Genomic DNA, 18,923 nt, shown 5'->3' with positions numbered 1-18,923 from the left:
AAGCAATAACATTATTAAAGGTGGGCTGAAGTGATGGACGTGCTGGTGTAAAAAACAGAGTCCTCCACATCACTCCTGGGGTCTGGATGGGCATTCCCTGTGCTGCAGGAGCTCTCTGAAACGTTCGTGCAGGTCCCTGGGAGGCTGATGGGCCAGAGAGGGTGAGGCAGGGAAGATAAGTGCAGGAGAGATTTTATTTTAGAAAAAATCTCTGCTTTCCAAAGAAACGAAGCTTAGATTGGTGGTGTACTGCCAAATATGTGTATGATGCTCTCCCAAAGCGGTGAGAAAGCTCCACTCCTGAAACTGAAGGAACAGTCAGGTGCACGGCTCAACCATGGCCTTGAGTTGGCCAGCACCTCACCACTTACTAGCAGTGATGCTGAGCCTGATCTAAGAATGAGAGTACAAAATGGTGCCATCACTTGGGAAAATGGTTTGGAAGTTCCTCAAAATATTAAACCTAGAGTTACCATACGACCAAGCAATTCTACTCCTAGGTATAATACCCAAGAGAAATTAAAACATACATCCACATAGAAACTTGTGCACAAATGTTCACAGCAACATTATCCATAGTCACCAAACAGTAGAAACAACTCAAATGTCCATCAACTGATGAATGGACAAGTAAAATGGTGTATGTACACACAACAGAGTATTATTCAGCCATAAAAAGGAATCAATGGGAACTTCCCTGGCGGTGGTCCGGTGGTTAAGACTCTGTGCTTCCATGTGCTCGATCTCTGGTCGGGGAACTAAGATCCCCCATGCCGTGCAGCACGGCCAAAAACAAAGGAATCCAATACTGATACGTACTGCAAATTGCTTGAACCTTGGAAAGATGCTCAATGAAAAAAGACAATCACAAATACCATGTATTGTATAGTTCGGTTATATGAAATGCCCAGAAAAGGCAGATTCATAGAAACAGAAAGTAAAATAGTAGCTGCCTAGGGCTCGGGGTGGGGGGATAGGGAGTGACTACTAATGGGTGTCTTTGGGGGAGGGGTGACAAAAATGTTCTAAAATTAGATGGTGATTGTTGCCCAACTCTGTGAATATACTAAGAACCAAGAAACTGTTCAATTGAAGTGGGTGAATTGTACGGTAGGTGATTTATATGTCAATAGAGCTGTTAAGGGGGGGAGGAAAGATGGAGGAAGATGGTGGGGGAGAGAGAAAGAGATCAACTCTCCTATAATATCTGTCCTAGAAAACGACGCTAAGACATAGGATTGATTCTTGACAATACTGAGATGTTAAGAAGTAACCTTACTTTTCACAATTTCTTATCACACCCCAGAGACCTCCTTTTGCTACTCTACAATTTTGCTACTCAATTTCTAAACAGTGTCCAGGCGGGTCCATCACGCTGCCAGCGCACCCCCACCCACCCCTCACCTCCTGAGTAAACCTTCAGTGGCTCATCCTGGGCATTTACTCGAGGGTTTTCTAACAACACCGTGAAGCCACACATAGCATGGAAGTGAATCTTGAAAAACGGATAACGTGACCCACCTACGGGGTTATTATTTTTTTCCACCTTTCCCAGCAGCTGCCACTATAATTTCGAAAGGTTTATAACAACGAGCTGACACAACAAAGACAGACATGGAGATAGCCCGGATCTGACCCCAGGGCTCTATCCTGGACCCCTGTGTCTGCTCCCAGCCCAGCCAGGGTCAGGCTGGCACAGGAACAAACCCAAGGCTGGATGGCTCAGCCAGGAGGAAAGTCCAGCTGTTCGGGAGGAAAGCCAATTATCTGTGGGTCATCTTTTGATTATGTAGCTGGTGCCAAAGATCTGGGAGATTCCAAAAGGTCTCTGTCAAGCCATCTTCCTTTTCTGCGGTTTGGTTTTCCTACAATAAGCCATGGTATCACTGCTTTAACTTTTTAGATAAGAGAGCATATATATTGGTATGAGTTTTGGCATCCAACTGCCTGGGTTTGAAGCTCTGTCAAGAATTCGCTTTTGGACAAGTCACTTACTCTCCGTCCTGCGAGCCTGTATTCTTTCTGTACATTGAAGACGACAGTAGCAGTAACTATTTACAAGTGTTGATATGAGGATTAAACGAGATGAGCCATGGGAAGCCTTTAGCGACAGCATGTTAGTAATAGTAGTAGTCGTTGTTGTTTATTACTCTGTAACCTTTCTAAGAGGGAGGAATTTGATAACAAGGAGAATAAATCACTGATGCATAAGTCATTTTGATGTACACGTATACACTATGTACAATACTAAACTGGATAGTATTCAAAGAATTGGAAAGAAAGGACCATATAACTTGTATTCTTTGTTTGAAAAAAAAAAGCTCACAAAGGAATCTATGTAAATTATTCTAAGAATGTCAGAGAAAAGGGTTCATCATAAATAGGAGGAAATGCATTTCCCATAGGTAGGGTAACTGTAGGAAATGGCGGGGAAGTGGCTTGAAAAAGCAAACTGGACTCATGGCGGTGATTTAAAGTGGGTTAATTTCATTTCAGGAAAATATCACTATGGTCACATTAATAATGTTCAGTGCATGTATGATGTTGAAAAATATGGGTTTGCCTTTTTAGAAACTTCTACCAAGGAGATTCTAAAGGGCTAATTTAAACACACACACACACACACACACACACGCACATGTACAACCAAGGAAAGTCTAACGTGGGCAGTGAAAGTTTCCAAGTTTAAGGAAGGGGTTGGAGAAACAATTAAGCTGGGGAAAATCTAGCAGGTGCTGGGAGAATAATGCAATTTCCTAGGGCAGCAGATGTACAAGTGAAACAGTATCCAGCAACAGTCCATCAGATGGTAATTATAGCTGAACTGGGGAAGAACAGCCCAGATGAAAGGGGCGATTCAAAGGGTAACCGAATGCCAGAGCGTGACATCTTCCTGAGAGATCACACACTAGGAAAAATCGGGCCAGCACTTAGCTCTGAGAAGGGGGGTTAAACAAACCGTCATTTTTCTTTTGTAGAAGGACAAAGGGAAAACGGAGGCTTCAAATAATTCATTAGTCGAGATTTAAACAGACCGTCACCAATAAACAACCACAAAAAAAATAACAGGTGTTGATCACTCTGAAAGTCTGATTCCTGAGATGATTCTGTCATCTGAAAGATGATGGATTGATCTGGTCCAAAAATTTTTTGAAAAAAAAAAGGAGAGGTGAGTTGACACTGTAATTCTATGAATACTAGAAATCAACATAGAGAGCCAAAGTGATTGAAGTGGATGATGGGGAGCATCTCTTAATACTGAAGCAAAGGTAGGAGCGTTTTAAGTTCAAAGCAGATTTTCTGGTGTTTAATATGACAAGTAAGAGTCATTTAAAACCCCAGTCTTGGAAAGGAAACCATGCCTCCGACCAGACACATTCCCTCCCAACGGATTCCGCAGAACAGGTCTGACCCCAGCGGGTCTGTTCCTCCCGAGTCTGGCTCTCACTCTCAGGGACCCATGCAGCCCTCTCCCATCCCTGGTTTAAACAGCCCTGAGCAGTCCCACGTTAATACTGACACTGGGCTGTACGCTCCCCGAGGACAGGGCCCCTGTCACGGTCATCTTTGAATCCCTACAGGGAGGTAGGAAGGACAGCAAGCCAGCTTGCCCAAGGAACCACCCGAAAGTGAGTGTGGGTCAAAATGGTCCACAGTCTTTACTTAATATGGCCATCAGTTCATTCAGCCAAATTCTGAGAACTTCCCTGATCATAGTTCTCATGCAAGTGGGCCACACTGATTCGTTTCCTTAAAAATTCCCATCAGAATAATTCTCAGAGTGCAAATGCACAGGCCAAGCCAGCCCATTCAAGCTAAGAAACGAATCTTCTCGGTCCATGCCACGTGGATTACGGTTAGGAAAAAGCCTTCTCTTATCCACATATCTCTGCTGGTTGACTGTGGCGACATGATGAATCTTCCGGGCCTACCTCTGTGATGTGTGATGAAAACCATTCACATGTATTCCAGGTCCTTTCTTGTGACCTGACACGGGGCACACTGTCAATTGATACGAATGACAGGGAAAGTTTGGTGGCAGGGACACCGACTCATCTAAACCAGGCAGCAGCTACCTGACCTTGGGGTGAGGGGAGCACACTACCCTGCCACGCAGTGATGAATTTCAATCTCCGCTGGCTTGTGCCAGAGTCAAATTGGCAACCCACCGAGATGAAACGCTTTCTATCCCATTACTCATGCCTGAAGGGATCTGTTCCCTTGAAGACTGGCTTCCTAGGTGAAAGCCAGGGAACGGATGGTCAGTCTGAGGGTGCGGACATGTGAGGGTGCTGAGGGTTGCTCGTAGCTCCGGGCAGAGGGGAGTGTAAAACTTAAAGGGACAAAGAGAGATTCATTTAGTAAGACAATTGCTCAACTTCAACAGCTGCAATACTCTTTGCTCTGCTAAGAAATCAATGTGCTTAGGACCCCATAGAAAGCCCTCCTAAAAATTTTTCCAGATGGCTCACCTTGACTCAGACAATCAGCTTAAAACATTAAATCCGCCTACAATGTTTTTTAAAATTTCAAATAATGTAATGTAGTATTTTAACGTTTGAACGTCTAGGCTCATCCCATGTGGATTATGCTCTCGATAATCCTCTGGTCCAACTTTAAGATTTCTAACATTTTCACTAAACCTTGTTTACTAAATCTAAATCTTTACTAAACCCTTCTCAAGAATAAGTATAACAAGCAGCAGTAAAGTACTTCTTAAAAAGTCAGAATTCACCGATACAGTAAACAACACAGCACAAAGTGGCGGATACCAGCATCAGCCCCACCCATCTGGTAAGCGGTTGTCTTCCTGGAGCAGGGATTTAAAAACCCATCCTTGGGGACTTCTCTGGTGGTCCAGTGGGTAAGACTCTGTGCTCCCAATGCAGGGGGCCTGGGTTTGATCCGTGGTCGGGGAACTAGATCCCACATGCATGCCGCAACAAAGATCCTGCGTACCGCAACTAAGACCCGGCGCAGCCAAATCAATCAATTAATTAATTAATTAAACAAAATCCATCCTCTGCTATGTCTTGAAATAAGCCGGGGTTCTGTGGGGACACAGCACAGAGAGACGGCCATGGAAAAGCTTATTAAATGTAAGCAATGATTTCAACTCATAACAACCTGGGAAGTCATGATAGGATCGTTTTATTTAATTAATTAATTAATTAATTTTTTACAAATTTATTTATCTGTGGCCACGCTGGGTCTTCACTGTTGTGCGTGGGCCTTCTCCAGTTGCAGCGAGCGGGGGTCACTCTTCGGTGCAGCGCGCGGGCCTCTCACTACGGACGCCCTTCCTGTTGCGGATCACGGGCTCCAGGTGCGCGGGCCTCAGCAGTTGTGGCACGCGGGCTCAGCAGTTGTGGCTTGTGGGGCTCTAGAGCGCAGGCTCGGTAGTTGTGGTGCACGGGCCTAGCTGGTCCGCGGCATGCGGGATCCTCCCGGACCAGGGCTCAAACTCGTGTCCCCTGCATTGGCAGGTGGACTCCCAAACACTGTGCCACCAGGGAAGTCCTGGTAGGGTCGTTTTAAGTGAAACAAAATGCTTTCTCTGGCTTTTTCCCCACCAGGAGCTCCAGCTCACCTCAAAGTCATCCAGTTCTGGAGATTCCCAGGGTTGGGGGTAGGGTGAGGATGCGGAAGCTCCAGAGATTCAGGAACACGGCTCTTGATACCAGGTGGCAGCCCTGTGCTGCTCCCCGTCCCCCCAGCCATACCACTCACCCCCCCTGAGGACCAGCTGAAGGTGCTGGGGCTGCGGGCTGCCGCCGACGTGTGAGGGCTTCTCTCGGCCTGGCCACGTGGTCTATCCCAACTCAAAGGCATCTCAGCAGTGGCTGCAAAAGGGCAGCACCTCTCACACAGAAGCTACATCTCTGTACTTTGAACCTGTGGCCCCTTCTCCTGGGATCAGCAGGACGTCACATCAGCTGTGTTTCAGTGATGGATACAGATGAGGTCACCCTTCCTGACCCCGACACACTCTCTTGGCTCTCATTCCACAAGAGTCCAATCCCAGGATCTCCACAGACCAGCAGACCACCTGGTGGTCGACCCCACGGTCCTGCAGATTTGCCTGGGGCCCCTTCCTCTCTAGAGTGTGATGCTGGGGCCCTGCTACCTAAGGACACACCTGTGGTCTTGGATGAAGTGATGACATGTATCTGTTGCAAGACGATAAGGGAGAAAGGAGAAGTGGGTGGGGCTGTAGAAGATGCAAAACTGGCCAAGAGTTGAACCCTGTTGGAGCTGTTTCTGCACAGCCCATCGTGTGGGCTGAAACACGTGCCCATCTGCCTTCAGAAGCTTTTAGAGAAAGTGGGCAGAGTAATTCTGTGTCTGCTAAACCTAGTGATAAAATAATAGGACCTGAATTTGGTCTCTGTTTTTAATCTCCTTCTAAGAATTCACACTTCACAAAACTATCAGTCTATGAGGGATTGTACATTAAAAAAGAAGAAGACGAGGTCCCTCAGCACAGACAGAAGGAAAATCCCTGCTTCGTAGAACTTGCTCTACTTTTGTACATGCTTCACATTTTCCATAATGAAGATTTGGGGAGGGCAAAAGAATTGCTATTTGTTTTTAGTCTCAAATACAAAGTTAGAACTTAGAAAATAAATACAAATTTATTTTTTATTTTACAAATATAAAGACCTAGGACTTTACATAGGACTTAGAGCAGCCTGGGTCACAGTAAGCAGCTGTCTCTAAGATGGGTCTTGGTGGACCCACTCCCCCATATGTAAAGCAGGAGCTGGGGGCCGTGGGGTGACGCATGTCCTGCAAAACTGGGGTGTTGATTTGAGCACCATTTCCAGCACAATTTTTAGCTCCTTTGCTAAACGTTTGGAGAGTTTAAACTTTCCACTTTCTCTCTCACAAAGAACAAGTGTCGGCCCACTGAGGGATGTTTTTCTACTGTATTTAAGTGGAAGTGTGCACATACAGTACAAGCTTACATGTAAGTCAGCCTGACAAAGTCACGCTTCCAGCCAAGTTCCTGAACACGGCTCTGTGTACGGTTGTTTACGCGTACACTTCCACTGAAAGCGAAATCTAGGTTCTCTTTGGTCCCTTTTCCTGTTTTGGTACTAAGAGTGTCCCAGGACTGTGCACTCTAAGGTCAAAGCCCCTGCCACCCAGGACAGCTGAGAAGTTCCTGTTCATTACGCGGACTCCCCCAGGAGGAGGGAACAAACCTAGCTCAGGACTCAGCCCCAAACGTCCTCACGCAGCCAGACCTAGGATCTCAAACTGAGAAAGCAGAGCATGAAGGAAAGGGGAGTCTGCTTTGGAGCAAGGGGGCTAAACCCAGAAAGATGCTGGGAGGTGGACCCCAAGCCACTGGTACTGAGACGCAGCAACCCGCGGCGGCGTTCCCCGTGTGTGGGGGGGTGGCGCGTCACGCGGGACCACGTGGCGCCCGCTCTGCTCCGGGCTCGCTGCGGAGGCACCACCCTAGGGCAGGGGCCGGTGGGAGGGAGCCTGGGCTACGGGATGAAGGAGCAGCCGTTGGGCTCCGGCTCTGCGTATGCAGCGCCGCCCCATCTGCCACGCCCGCCCGCCCGCTCGCCTGCCCGCGCTGGCACTGCGCCCCGCCTGCTGCCGCCGGCTACCCACCGCGTCCTTGGAGACCTCCTTTGATGGGGCGTTGATGCCAAGCTTTTCCAGGGGATAGACAATCTGTCGTCGGGGCCGCACGGGAACCAAGTAGTGGAGGGCGGACGTCAGCGAGTGGGCGCTGGAGCTCTGGAACTGGGAGACAGCGACCTCGATTTTAGGGGGAAGGGCGTGGGAGCCGCGCGCACATTTGCCGGCGCGTGCCTCGACAAATACAAAACTCCCCACCCGGCCAAAGCGGAGAGGGGGGGAAACCAGCAAATAAACAAACATACTCTTCGACCAGAGGAATGAATTGTAGATAATGCCTGACACTAATGAAGATAATTACGGGAGTAATTGCATTACTATCTCTGTGGGAATGACAGATAAACAAGTGGTTTGGTTTATGGGATTTTTCAGCACAAGTATTTTCCCCAGGAGGATATTCTTCTCCGTAGTGATCATGAATCAGCTCGATTTGACCCCATTAAGCTGTGTTATCTGCGTCCTGGTAACCTTTGCGTGTTTCACACAAGCTGCTTTAAGAAGGCACATAGATAAAAATGTCATCTGAGGGGCAATAGGGCGCAGATGTGAAAATCCTCATGTTTGTGAAAGTCACTGCTACTTCAGCTGGACCTTTGTTGATCAGATAAGTGTTTTAAAACAAAAGAATAAAACCGGAGAGTGGGGGAGTGGAGGGGGAAGGGGGCTGGATCAGATTATTCTGCTTTATATTAATACTAAATTATGAGCTGGATTTATGCTTACTGAAATGGGCTACAATAAATCATGTTTTAGGTGAATGCTTTAAATATTGATTTTATCCAATTTTTAGACTTGGCAGAGAAAACTGAATATGGTGGTCTTTATTTCTTTCACGTTTATGAAATCTTAGGGGTTTTGGTGAAACCCCTAAGCTTTGGGTATTTCAACTGTGTAAACCTCAAGAGTTAAACTGTCAAACCGACAATTTTTAACGAGACATTTACCGAATTTAACCTGGAAAGCAAAGAAAGTAAAACGGAACTGTAGCTGTAGTTCAATAAATTACGTGGTTTACACATGACTTATTTGTGGTTCTAAAAATAGCCCCTAGGCCTTTCTAAGAGCTTCTGGAAGGGATTTCTAAAATCCTTCACTACTGAACTTCACTGCCTGATTTTACACACTGAAAAACAGAACCCAGGGATCTCTAGCCAAAGCTGTGTTTTTAAGCCTGGAAGAGCTCTCAGTACATGTCCTGGCAGGAGGGTGTGGAGAAAACCGTCTTCATCATGGCAGCCAAAAGCTCACTTGTACTGCAGTCAACTGGGGATTTATAGCGGAATTTGGAGATTCTTACCTGTACTATTTCGTATTGCTTCTCGCACTTATTTAAATGTACGTGTATAAATCAACTAGAGGTGCAGACAGAGAGGAAATCTGTTTCCAAGTGTGTTTCTATGTTATATATACAATAGCTCGTAACATGGTCCTAATTCCACACCATGGAGGGAAATACGTGAACACTCAATGAGTTCAGTTCAAGTCACCATTTTTTAGGATGCATGCAAGAGGACTTTCTACCAACTGGGCACAGGCAGGCAACATTGGGAATAGAAACTGAGAATGTAATATCACATCCTTAAAGGTCACCAAATTGGCACTTGGCCAAATGTGAAGTACAAAGAAATTGTGCAGGACCAGGACTTTCAGGCAAAACTGTTAAACTTCCCATGTCCCAGGTTCAAATCTGAGGCATTCACATTGCTGTAGGCCTGCATTTTGATAGGAAAAAAATCATCACTAGAGCATATTCTACATTCGCTACCTATCTTTTCCATGTTTTTTCTTCTTTCTCCTCCATTCCTTCTGTTTTTCCCCAAAAGGCATTTGTCAAATAAGATACATTGGTAAAATTACTGTTATGTGTATGTACCCATATACCTTAGATTGTTTTTAAGTTTAACAATTCAGAGCATTTAAAAAACCCACCTAGCTCACCATGGTAACTAAGAAGAAACGTGACAATGTCAGACTCTAGGCAGAGCCTAAGAAAGTTTTTGGTCACGAATGGGATCTTATGGGACAATTTCTACCTAGGAGGGTAGAAATTTCTACCTGGGGGTTCAGTTCTCAACACCCCTCAAGTCTGCATCAACACTGTCAGTGACAGAGGGACCATCTTGCAGGAAAGAACTGCTTGGGGATCCAGCTCCGAGAAGCCCTTGCCTGTGAGCAAGCAGGACACTGCGTGTGAGCATGTGTGAGCGCGTGTGACTGTGTGGGACTCTCCTATGTAACAGGGCTGCAGCTCTGAACAGGACAAACAGCTCCAGCTTTACGTCACAAGACAATGTGAGTGAGTGAGAAGTGCTATGAAGGAGACTGAAGCAGGATACGTGGAAGCAGGAAGCAAGAGCTTGCTACTTGTGCACAATAAACATAACGTATACACAGTAGACACGTGTTTGTTATAGAAGTATTGCTCTACGTAAGTATAAGTATTATGCAGACATAGAGGTATCGACTACATAAAGGCTACATTAGTAACACATACCTCCACTTTTTATCCATCACTTTTATAGGGATGTTATACTGCTGTTTTGCAATGCCGTGATGCACACCAGTATTAAGGACTGAGCTAATTTATTCTATGGGTTCACTCCTAGAACATTCTTTGCTTGAAGAACATCATAGGACATTTTGGCATTCGCTAATTCACATGAGAAATAATTTGATTTTCACATCCCTTAGAGTGTTTTTCCATAGCTTTCAGTGTCTGCTTTGTAGATATGGAAAAGCCAACAATTTGTTCTACTAATTATATGGGTTGTGATGATTTCAGATATTCAAAGCCTTCTGGGTTTTCACTGTAGTGTAAGAAAAGGACCAAACTCGATATGGCCATTTGAAATTCAGAGCCACATTATAATCAAAATACATGGAGTAAAGAAGAAATAAAATACGGCACACGACACAAGCGACACCGTGACACAGACCTGCTGGAAAAGTGACTTAAGACATTCTTTTACCTTGCCTTCCTTGGCTCGCGGGTAAACAGGGTAGTAGAGACAGGACTTATATCCTAAACGGAGGATCTCCTTCAGAAAAAACTTGGTGTAGTGCTGAAAAACGGGGTTCAGGGCAAAGTGATACAGGTGGCCATGCTCTTCGCGTTGGTGGTGACTAAAGTATATGAAGTCTTCAATATTGTAGTGGGATCGTATGTACTCTATATCCTAAAAAACAGAGGTGAGAAAGGACACCTAAGAAGGTTTTAAACAAACGGCATGCACTTTCTGAGAAACATCATTTAAAAATGACTTTAGGTACAATAAGGAGAGACGAGTTTTTCCCTCCTATTATTTACTATCTCATTTTCAGTGTTCATTTTTTAAAAGCTAAAACTTATGTTTCCTGAAAGTCACTTGTTTCGATGGCTTACTTCTGGAGGGTGGCTCAGAGCTTTGGGATTTGCTCCTCACAGCTGTGCTAAAAACCTGGAGAGCCTTGAGTCCCTGTTCATGGACAGCCTCCCAGTGGCCAGAGCAATGCAATGGAGAAGCACATATACACTACCATCAAAGAGCCCATGCCAACCATCCACACTGATAATTTCTCATTCATGACATGGAGAGACTTTTGGGGAAAACTGACGAATGCAAAAGACCAGTTAGAGAAACATACAACTCACTCCAGGGGAAACAGAGGCTATCCAGCAAACGGAGGAGAATTTTTTAAAAATTCTACTCAGTGTCCTCAGAGATACCAAAAAAGGATCTCGCATAAAACATAACAAACAAGCTCCTACAAAAAAGGAACAATAAGAGAACAAGGAAGAGACTTGGAAGTTAAACACATGAACTCTGAAATTAAAATTCCAGTAGAAGGCCTGGATAATAGACTAGATGTGGCTGAACAGTAAATTAGGAATCTGGAAGATAAAATCAAAGACAACTCCTAGAATGAAGAGTAAGAAGTACAAGAGATTAAAAAGTACAAGAAGAAAGGGAAGAGACAGTGAAGGGTCACTTCCATCCAAAAAGGAATGGAGAATAGAGAAAATGAAAGGGAAGAAATCATTAGTGAAATCATAGAAGAAAGATGTTCCCAAGCTCAAAAGAGGCATAAGATACTTCATAAGAATTTTTGGAATAAAAGGGAAAAACTAATTCTCAAGAGAGAAGGCAAACATACATACATTTATTTACATCAGACTGTATTTTATCCGTAACATTGGATGCTGGAAGATAATGAGAGTAAAAACATCAACACTCTGATGAGAAATAATTTGCATAAGAATTCTATTCACAGCTGAATGAGTGTCCAAGTGTGAGGACAGATGAAAACTTGTATATGTGTGTGGACTCAGAGACCCTACCCTCTTCCACTCACTCTCCAAGAATTCTTAAAGATATATTGAATCAAAAGAGAAATGAATCCAAGAACAAGGATAGTTTGAACACATTAGAGAAATAAAGTCGTACGAACATCTCAATAAATGCCGAAACACACTTAATAAAATTCAACACCCATGCGTAACAAAAACTTTTAGTAAACTAGAAATAGGAGAGAAGTTCCTTAACATGATAAAGGGTAGCTTCCAACAGCCATGTTCCCAGAAGGGAAGTCTCAATGTTATAATTATCAGTTCTGCCTAAATTGTTCTGTAAAATCTACATAGCCACAAATAAATTCATAGTAAGTATTACAAGGTTTATCTGGAAAAGAAAATACCCAAGTTTAACCAAGAAACTTTAGGCAAAAAATATAAATAAGAGAAGACTTCCCCACCAGATACCAAAGCACATGACAGTGCAATAGATATCAACAAATAAATCCATGGAACAGAACAGAGAGTAAAAATAGACACAGACACATGGAAATTTAATAATATAAAGGCAGCATTTTAAATCAGTAGGGAAAGAATGGACTACTCAGTAATAAATACTTTGGAATAATTGGCTGTGCACTGGGACAAAATAAAATTAGATGTCCACTTACACACACACACGCATGCACGCACACACACGATGCATGAAAATAAGTGCAAGGAAGAATGCTGGAAGGGATAAATGCCTAACTCTCAATAGTGGTAATCCTTTGGGGAGGGAGCTGGGACTTGTTTTTGGTGGTGGAAGGTTATATGAATTTTTAGATGGTGAATGTTTTCATGTACTCTTTGTAATATTTTAAACATCTTGAACCGAAAAAAAATGGAGACTTGAAAGGCTGCCCAGTGGGATGCAAGCAGATCTACAGCCTTCAGAAAAAGAAGACATTCATCCTAAATAAGTAAAAATGAAACTTCAAAAGAGGCATTGTGTGCTAATTCACGAGAGGAAAAGGCATGATCAAGGGAAGTAGTATCCACTTCACAATTTACCATTTCGTCTCTGATCACTGCAATGCCAACTACTTGTTCTGCAACTTCGGCTACAAATGCCTGCAGTGGTGTTCCATCCTGACAAGAGAAGCAGATATTTTAAGACCCTAAAAAATATTGCTATTAGTGTTTCCGTAAGCTGTCAATAAAGGGTTTCAACAGTGATCACAGAACGACAATGATAAAGCCACCATCCTATCACCACTTACCTCTGGGCCAGGTAATAGATGAAATGCCCTCTTTGTATGCATTTAACCCTCACTCCCGACCCTCTGAAGTAAGTATTACCATTACATCTCTACTTCATTTACAAGAAAATAAGGCCTGGGAGGCTGCCTTGCCAAGATCTCCAGCTGGTACGGGATGGATCTATTGATTCAAACCACATTCCTTTGACTGGGAATCTGTTTTCTTTCTTTCTTTTTTTTTTTTTTTGCGGTATGCGGGCCTCTCACTGTTGTGGCCTCCCCCGTTGCGGAGCACAGGCTCCAGACGCGCAGGCTCCGGACGCGCAGGCTCAGCGGCCATGGCTCACGGGCCCAGCCGCTCCGCGGCATATGGGATCCTCCCAGACCGGGGCACGAACCCGTATCCCCTGCATCGGCAGGCGGACTCTCATCCACTTGCGCCACCAGGGAGGCCCTGGGAATCTGTTTTCTTTAGCATGACATCAGTGGTTCTCAAACACTGTCATCCCAGGCCCCCTGCGTCCTGAGGATTCTAAAGAGCTTTGGTTCATGTATGTAATGTCTACCACTATTTTCTATATTACAAATTAAAACTGAGAAAATTTTGAATTCTTTTATTAATTTTTGTTGAATTTATTAATTAAAGCACATGTTTTAGTTTGATAAAAATATTTAGAGAGAAGAGTAGCATTGTTTCATATTTTTGCAAATCTCTTGAATATCTGGCTTAATGGAAGACGGCTGGATTCTCACACCTACTTCTGTATTGTATTCAATCTGTTGTAACATGTTATTTTGGTTGAAATATATACAAAAAAATGTCTGTCTTCACAAAGATACGTAGTTGGAAAAGGGAGAAGTATCTAAATAATATTTTCAGATAATTATGGATATTCTCCTTTGATGTGCCACCAAAACTCAACATGTAGTAAGTAGTGTTTTAAAGATAAGTTGCAATGTGGCTCTGAAACCATGTCAGTGAACTTTGTATACCCTATTACATTAAAATTTATTGGTCTCTTTTGCACTTTGAATCTTTTACCCATGCATGATTTTGTAACATCGTGTACTGTCTATCTGGAAAATACTGATTCACCAAGCTTATGCAGATTTTCCAAATGTTGACCTATTTCATTATAAAATATCAAAACATTGCATTTGGTAATATCACCACCAGTCTCATCAGAAAAAGTTTTTTTAAGTTTTGGGAAGCTGTCAAGCTCATGATGGCAGATACTGACTTTCTAAAAGTCTAATTTTTTCTTGAAAGCATAGACTTTATCATGGGGGAACACATGCTGTCAGTTGTTTCTTTGGAGTGACACTCTCACCTCACTCATTTTTAAGAAAAAGTCTGCCAACTCCCCAGGACTGAATTACCATATTTTGTCTGCCAGCTATTCTGCGACAACGGTGCTGCTTTAGCCTGCAATTCAAACAACTGCAGAAACATTTTTCTTGAAACAACCAATATACTTCAGTCTGCAGCCAAGAGCAGTGTGCGCACATCTCATTTTGCTACACAGAATACTGCAAATACATGTACTCGAGGGCTAAGACTTAGTAAGTTAATGTTTACAGCTTCAAGGGAAACTGGCTTTCCCTTTTTTTTGAATTTTAATTAAAATGTCTATGTAGATAGTTGCAGATTCACCAGCAGTTGTAAAAACAATACAGAGAGATTCCTTCTACACTTTGCCCAGTATCCCATAATGGTAACCTTTGCAAAACACTAGTATCACATGACAAGCAGGGAACCCACATTGATGCCATTTCGCGTGCGCGCGTGCACGCGCGTGTGTGTGTATGTGTGTGTGCATTAAGATCTATGCAATTTTATCCCCTGTGTAGGTTCATATGTCCGCCATGGCAGTCAAGATACTGAACAGTTCCAACACAAGGATATCGTGGGTTGCCTATTATACCACACCTATCTGCCTCCTGCCCCACTTCCATCCTTAACCCTGGCAACAAACGATCTCTTCTCCAGTTATAAAATGTTGTCATTTCAAATATGTCATATAAGTGAAATCATACAGTATGTAACCTCTAGGGACTGGCTTATTTTTCCATTTAGCATAATTCTCTGGATGTCCACCCAAGCTGATGTATGAATCAACAGTGCATTCCTGAATAGTATGGAGGGTCCCTAAAAAACTAAAAGTATAACTACCATATGATCCAGCAATCCCACTTCTGGGCATATATCCAGAAAAGATGAAAACTCTAATTTGAAAAGATACATTCACCCCAATGTTCATAGCAGCACTATTGACAATAGCCACGACATGGAAGCAATCTAAATGTCCACCAACAGACGAATGGAGATGTGGTACATATATACAATGGAATATTACTCAGCCATAAAAAGAATGAAATTTTGCCATTTGCAGCAACATGGATGGACCTAGAGATTACCATAGTAAGTGAAGTAAATCAGAGAAAGACAAATACCATATGATATCGCTTATTTGTGGAATCTAAAAGAAATGATACAAATGAACTTATTTACAAAACAGAAACAGACTCACAGACATAGAAAACAATCTTATGGTTACCAAAGGGGAAAGGGGAGGGAGGGATAAATTAAGAGTCTGGGATTAACAGATACACACTACTTACTATATATAAAATATATAAACAACAAGGACTTACTGTATAGATACACATATATTTATCTGAATCACTTTGCTGTACCTGAAACTAACACAACATTATAAATCAACTATACTTAAACAAACAAACAAAAAAAACTGGTGCGTCCCTTTGCACTGCTGAGCACTATTCCATGGCATGGAATTACCACAGCTCACCCTACCCATTCCCCTGTTGGAGGACATCTGGGTTGATTCCAGCTGCTATGAACATTTGTGACCAAGTCTTCATTTCTCTGCGATAAATGCTCAGAGATGATTGTTGCATTTTTTTTGTTTGTTTTTTAAGAAACAGCCAAAACGTTCTCCAGAGCAGGGGTACCATTTCACATGCCCAGCAGCAACATAGGAGCGATCCAATTTCCCTGCACCTTCACCAGACCTGAGTGGTGTCACTCTTCCTTTTTTTAGCCATTCTCATGGTGCACAGTGACATCCCGTCATGGGTTTTCTGTTTCTGTTGCTGTGAGTGCATCGCAGCAAACTCGAAGGCCCCTGGGAAGTTTGGTGACACTGCCTCGATCCACATTGAGGTCCCTGAGGTTTTGCCCACCATTGCCTTTCTGCTGAATATCAACTCAGCAGAAAAGGAAAATAATTTCTTACTCTTACTTTGAGCATAGTTTTTACCTCATAGACTCCTTGCATGTGTCTTGGAGACCCCTGTGTCAGTGAGCCAGGAGGGAAGGAACAAACAAAAAAAGAAACAAAGAGACCAAGACAAATCAAAACAAAAAAAAAAACATGTGCTGGAGGGAAGTTTTACTTTAATTCAATGCCTTTATAAATATTAAACATCTCACCACGTTTAGTGTTTGTTGTCTCCCTCTTGATGAATTTAAAATTAACTGAGAGGTTTATCCAAAAGAGCCCATAACTGGGAACTCACCAGATGACCCCAGAGGTGGAATGAAGAAATACATTGAGGTATATTCATGCAATGAAGTATCAATACTTTACAGCACAATGTGGATGAATCTCACAATCATTGCTGAGCAAAAGAGGCTAGATGTCAGAAAACACACTGTATGATCCCTTTAAATAAAGCTCAAAAGCCAGGCATCTATGATCTTAGAAGTCAAGGTGGTACTGACTGGGGGAAGAGTGACTAAATGAGAGCTTGAAAGGGACTTCCAGTGGGCTGGGGTCAGTCTGTTTCCTGAAACAGGTGCTCGTTATGTGGCGTATTCAAACTGTGAAAGCCATCAAACTTTTTATTGGTTATGCTACAGTGAAAAAAACTTTTTAATACAATTCATCAAGAAGTAATTAAGCATTTCCCTAGCTACATGCATTGTTCCATGTCTGGTGAAGTTAACTGGCCTGGTCCTTAAGAAAGCAGCGATGATGTAAGGACCACTGCTAGCTTGCCCTCTGCAATGGCAAAAGTACAGTACTGTTGCTGTACTAGAAAGAGAACCCAGCATTGGTCATACAGGATCTTCCCAGTCAATCCAATCCATGAGGATGCAGCCAGCGTCCTCAAGGGTATGGACATACCCATCAGCCAGAAGGGCAAAATGGGGTGCTGCTGGGATGGGCACCAGGCACCCCAAGGATCCACTAACCTTGGTCATATTTGCCTATTCCAAGCACTGAGATCTAATTTTGTTATATTTGTCTAGACCAAGTTCAAATTTTCTAGCCCCGTGATAAGAATTTAGGGCATCAGATCAGCCCTCATAGGGCCACTAGTGAGAAGAACAGCCCCACTTCCTTAAACCTCAGTTTCCTTGTTCTTTTCTTCTCCCTCCCACGTTCCAACCCCACCTCCGCCGCTCCCCACCACACGATTCTCCAACTAGTCCCAAGGAAACTTCGGGGTTGAATGTACGTGGGTCATAATGGTCCCAAAACATGAGGAAAAGAAGCTAGTCTGGTCATAGCAGGTACTTACAGGGTCCCTGCGAGCCTCGTTGTACTGCCGTAAATCTTCCAATATGCTTTTACTCAGCATGAGCGTGCTGACGAGATTTTCAACACCAGGAGTATCCGAGAGAGTGGCTAATCTTATTTTAATGGTCCTGGGTAAGGAGAGACACATTTTCTTTTTCAGGTTAAAGTACTAAAATATGTATTCCATCCTCCACCCAAATGGAGACAGAATAGTAACAGATCACACATATAAAATAATATCTGGTAAAATATTTTTTATATAACATTGGGGTTTGATTAACTACTAAAGTAATTCTTCATTCTAGAAAACCTGGAAAACACACATTTTAAAAAGTGCAAACATTGTAAATCAACTATACTTCAATTTTTAAAATGTTTAAAATAATTTAAAAATTAAAATTAAAAAAAGGGAAAGAAGAACAAAGAAAACCCAAAGTCAGCAGAAGGAAGGAAATCATAAAGATCAGAGCAGAAATAAGTGAAATAGAAACGAAGAAAACAATAGCAAATATCAATAAAACTGAAAGTTTGTTCTTTGAGAAGATAAACAAAATTGATAAACCTTTAGCCAGACTCATCAAGAAAAAAGGGACAGGACTGAAATCAATAAAATTATAAATGAAAAAGGAGAAATCACAACTGACACCGCAGAAATACAAAGGATTATAAGAGACTACTACAAAACGACTATACACCAATAAAATGGACAACCTGGAAGAAATGGACAAATTTTTGGAAAGGTACAATTTTCCAAGACTGAACCAGGAAGAATTAGAAAATATAAGCCGACCTATCACAACTAATGAAAGTGAAACTGTGAGTAAAAATCTTCCAACAAACAAAAGCCCAGGACCAGATGGTTTCACAGACGAATTCTATCAAACATTTAGAGAAGAACTAAAACCCATCCTTCCCAAAAATTGCAGAAGGAGGAACACTCCTAAATTCGTTCTACAAAGTCACCATCACCCTGATACCAAAGCCAGACAAAGATATCACAAAAAATGAAAATTACAGGTCAATACCACTGATGAATATAGATGCAAAAATCGTGAACAGAATACTAGCAAACAGAATCCAACAACACATTAAAAGGATCATACACCATGATCAAGTGGGATTTATCCCAGGAACGCAACAATTCTTCAATATACACAAACCAATCAACATGATACACCATGTTGTCAAATTAAGGAATAAAAC

At 42.7% G+C, this 18,923-nt stretch overlaps 1 protein-coding gene across 1 annotated transcript in view; it reads right to left on the bottom strand.

The window, feature by feature from the left end:
- CFAP61 (cilia and flagella associated protein 61) overlaps positions 1–18,923 on the bottom strand; it is a 249,891-nt gene that overhangs the window by 130,340 nt on the left and 100,628 nt on the right. Inside the window, exons 14-17 of the mRNA XM_060119879.1 lie at positions 17,722–17,848; positions 12,983–13,060; positions 10,629–10,835; positions 7,630–7,764 (exon numbers count right to left, since the gene is read on the bottom strand). Coding sequence (XP_059975862.1) covers positions 7,630–7,764; positions 10,629–10,835; positions 12,983–13,060; positions 17,722–17,848 — 547 coding nt within the window. The remainder of the gene's footprint in view (positions 1–7,629; positions 7,765–10,628; positions 10,836–12,982; positions 13,061–17,721; positions 17,849–18,923) is intronic.

The sequence above is a fragment of the Mesoplodon densirostris genome, chromosome 16 (genome assembly GCF_025265405.1).
Source record: "Mesoplodon densirostris isolate mMesDen1 chromosome 16, mMesDen1 primary haplotype, whole genome shotgun sequence".
Lineage (NCBI taxonomy): Eukaryota > Metazoa > Chordata > Mammalia > Artiodactyla > Ziphiidae > Mesoplodon > Mesoplodon densirostris.
The sequence above is the reverse complement of the archived record's forward strand: the minus strand, read 5'-3'. Positions and strand labels throughout refer to the sequence as shown.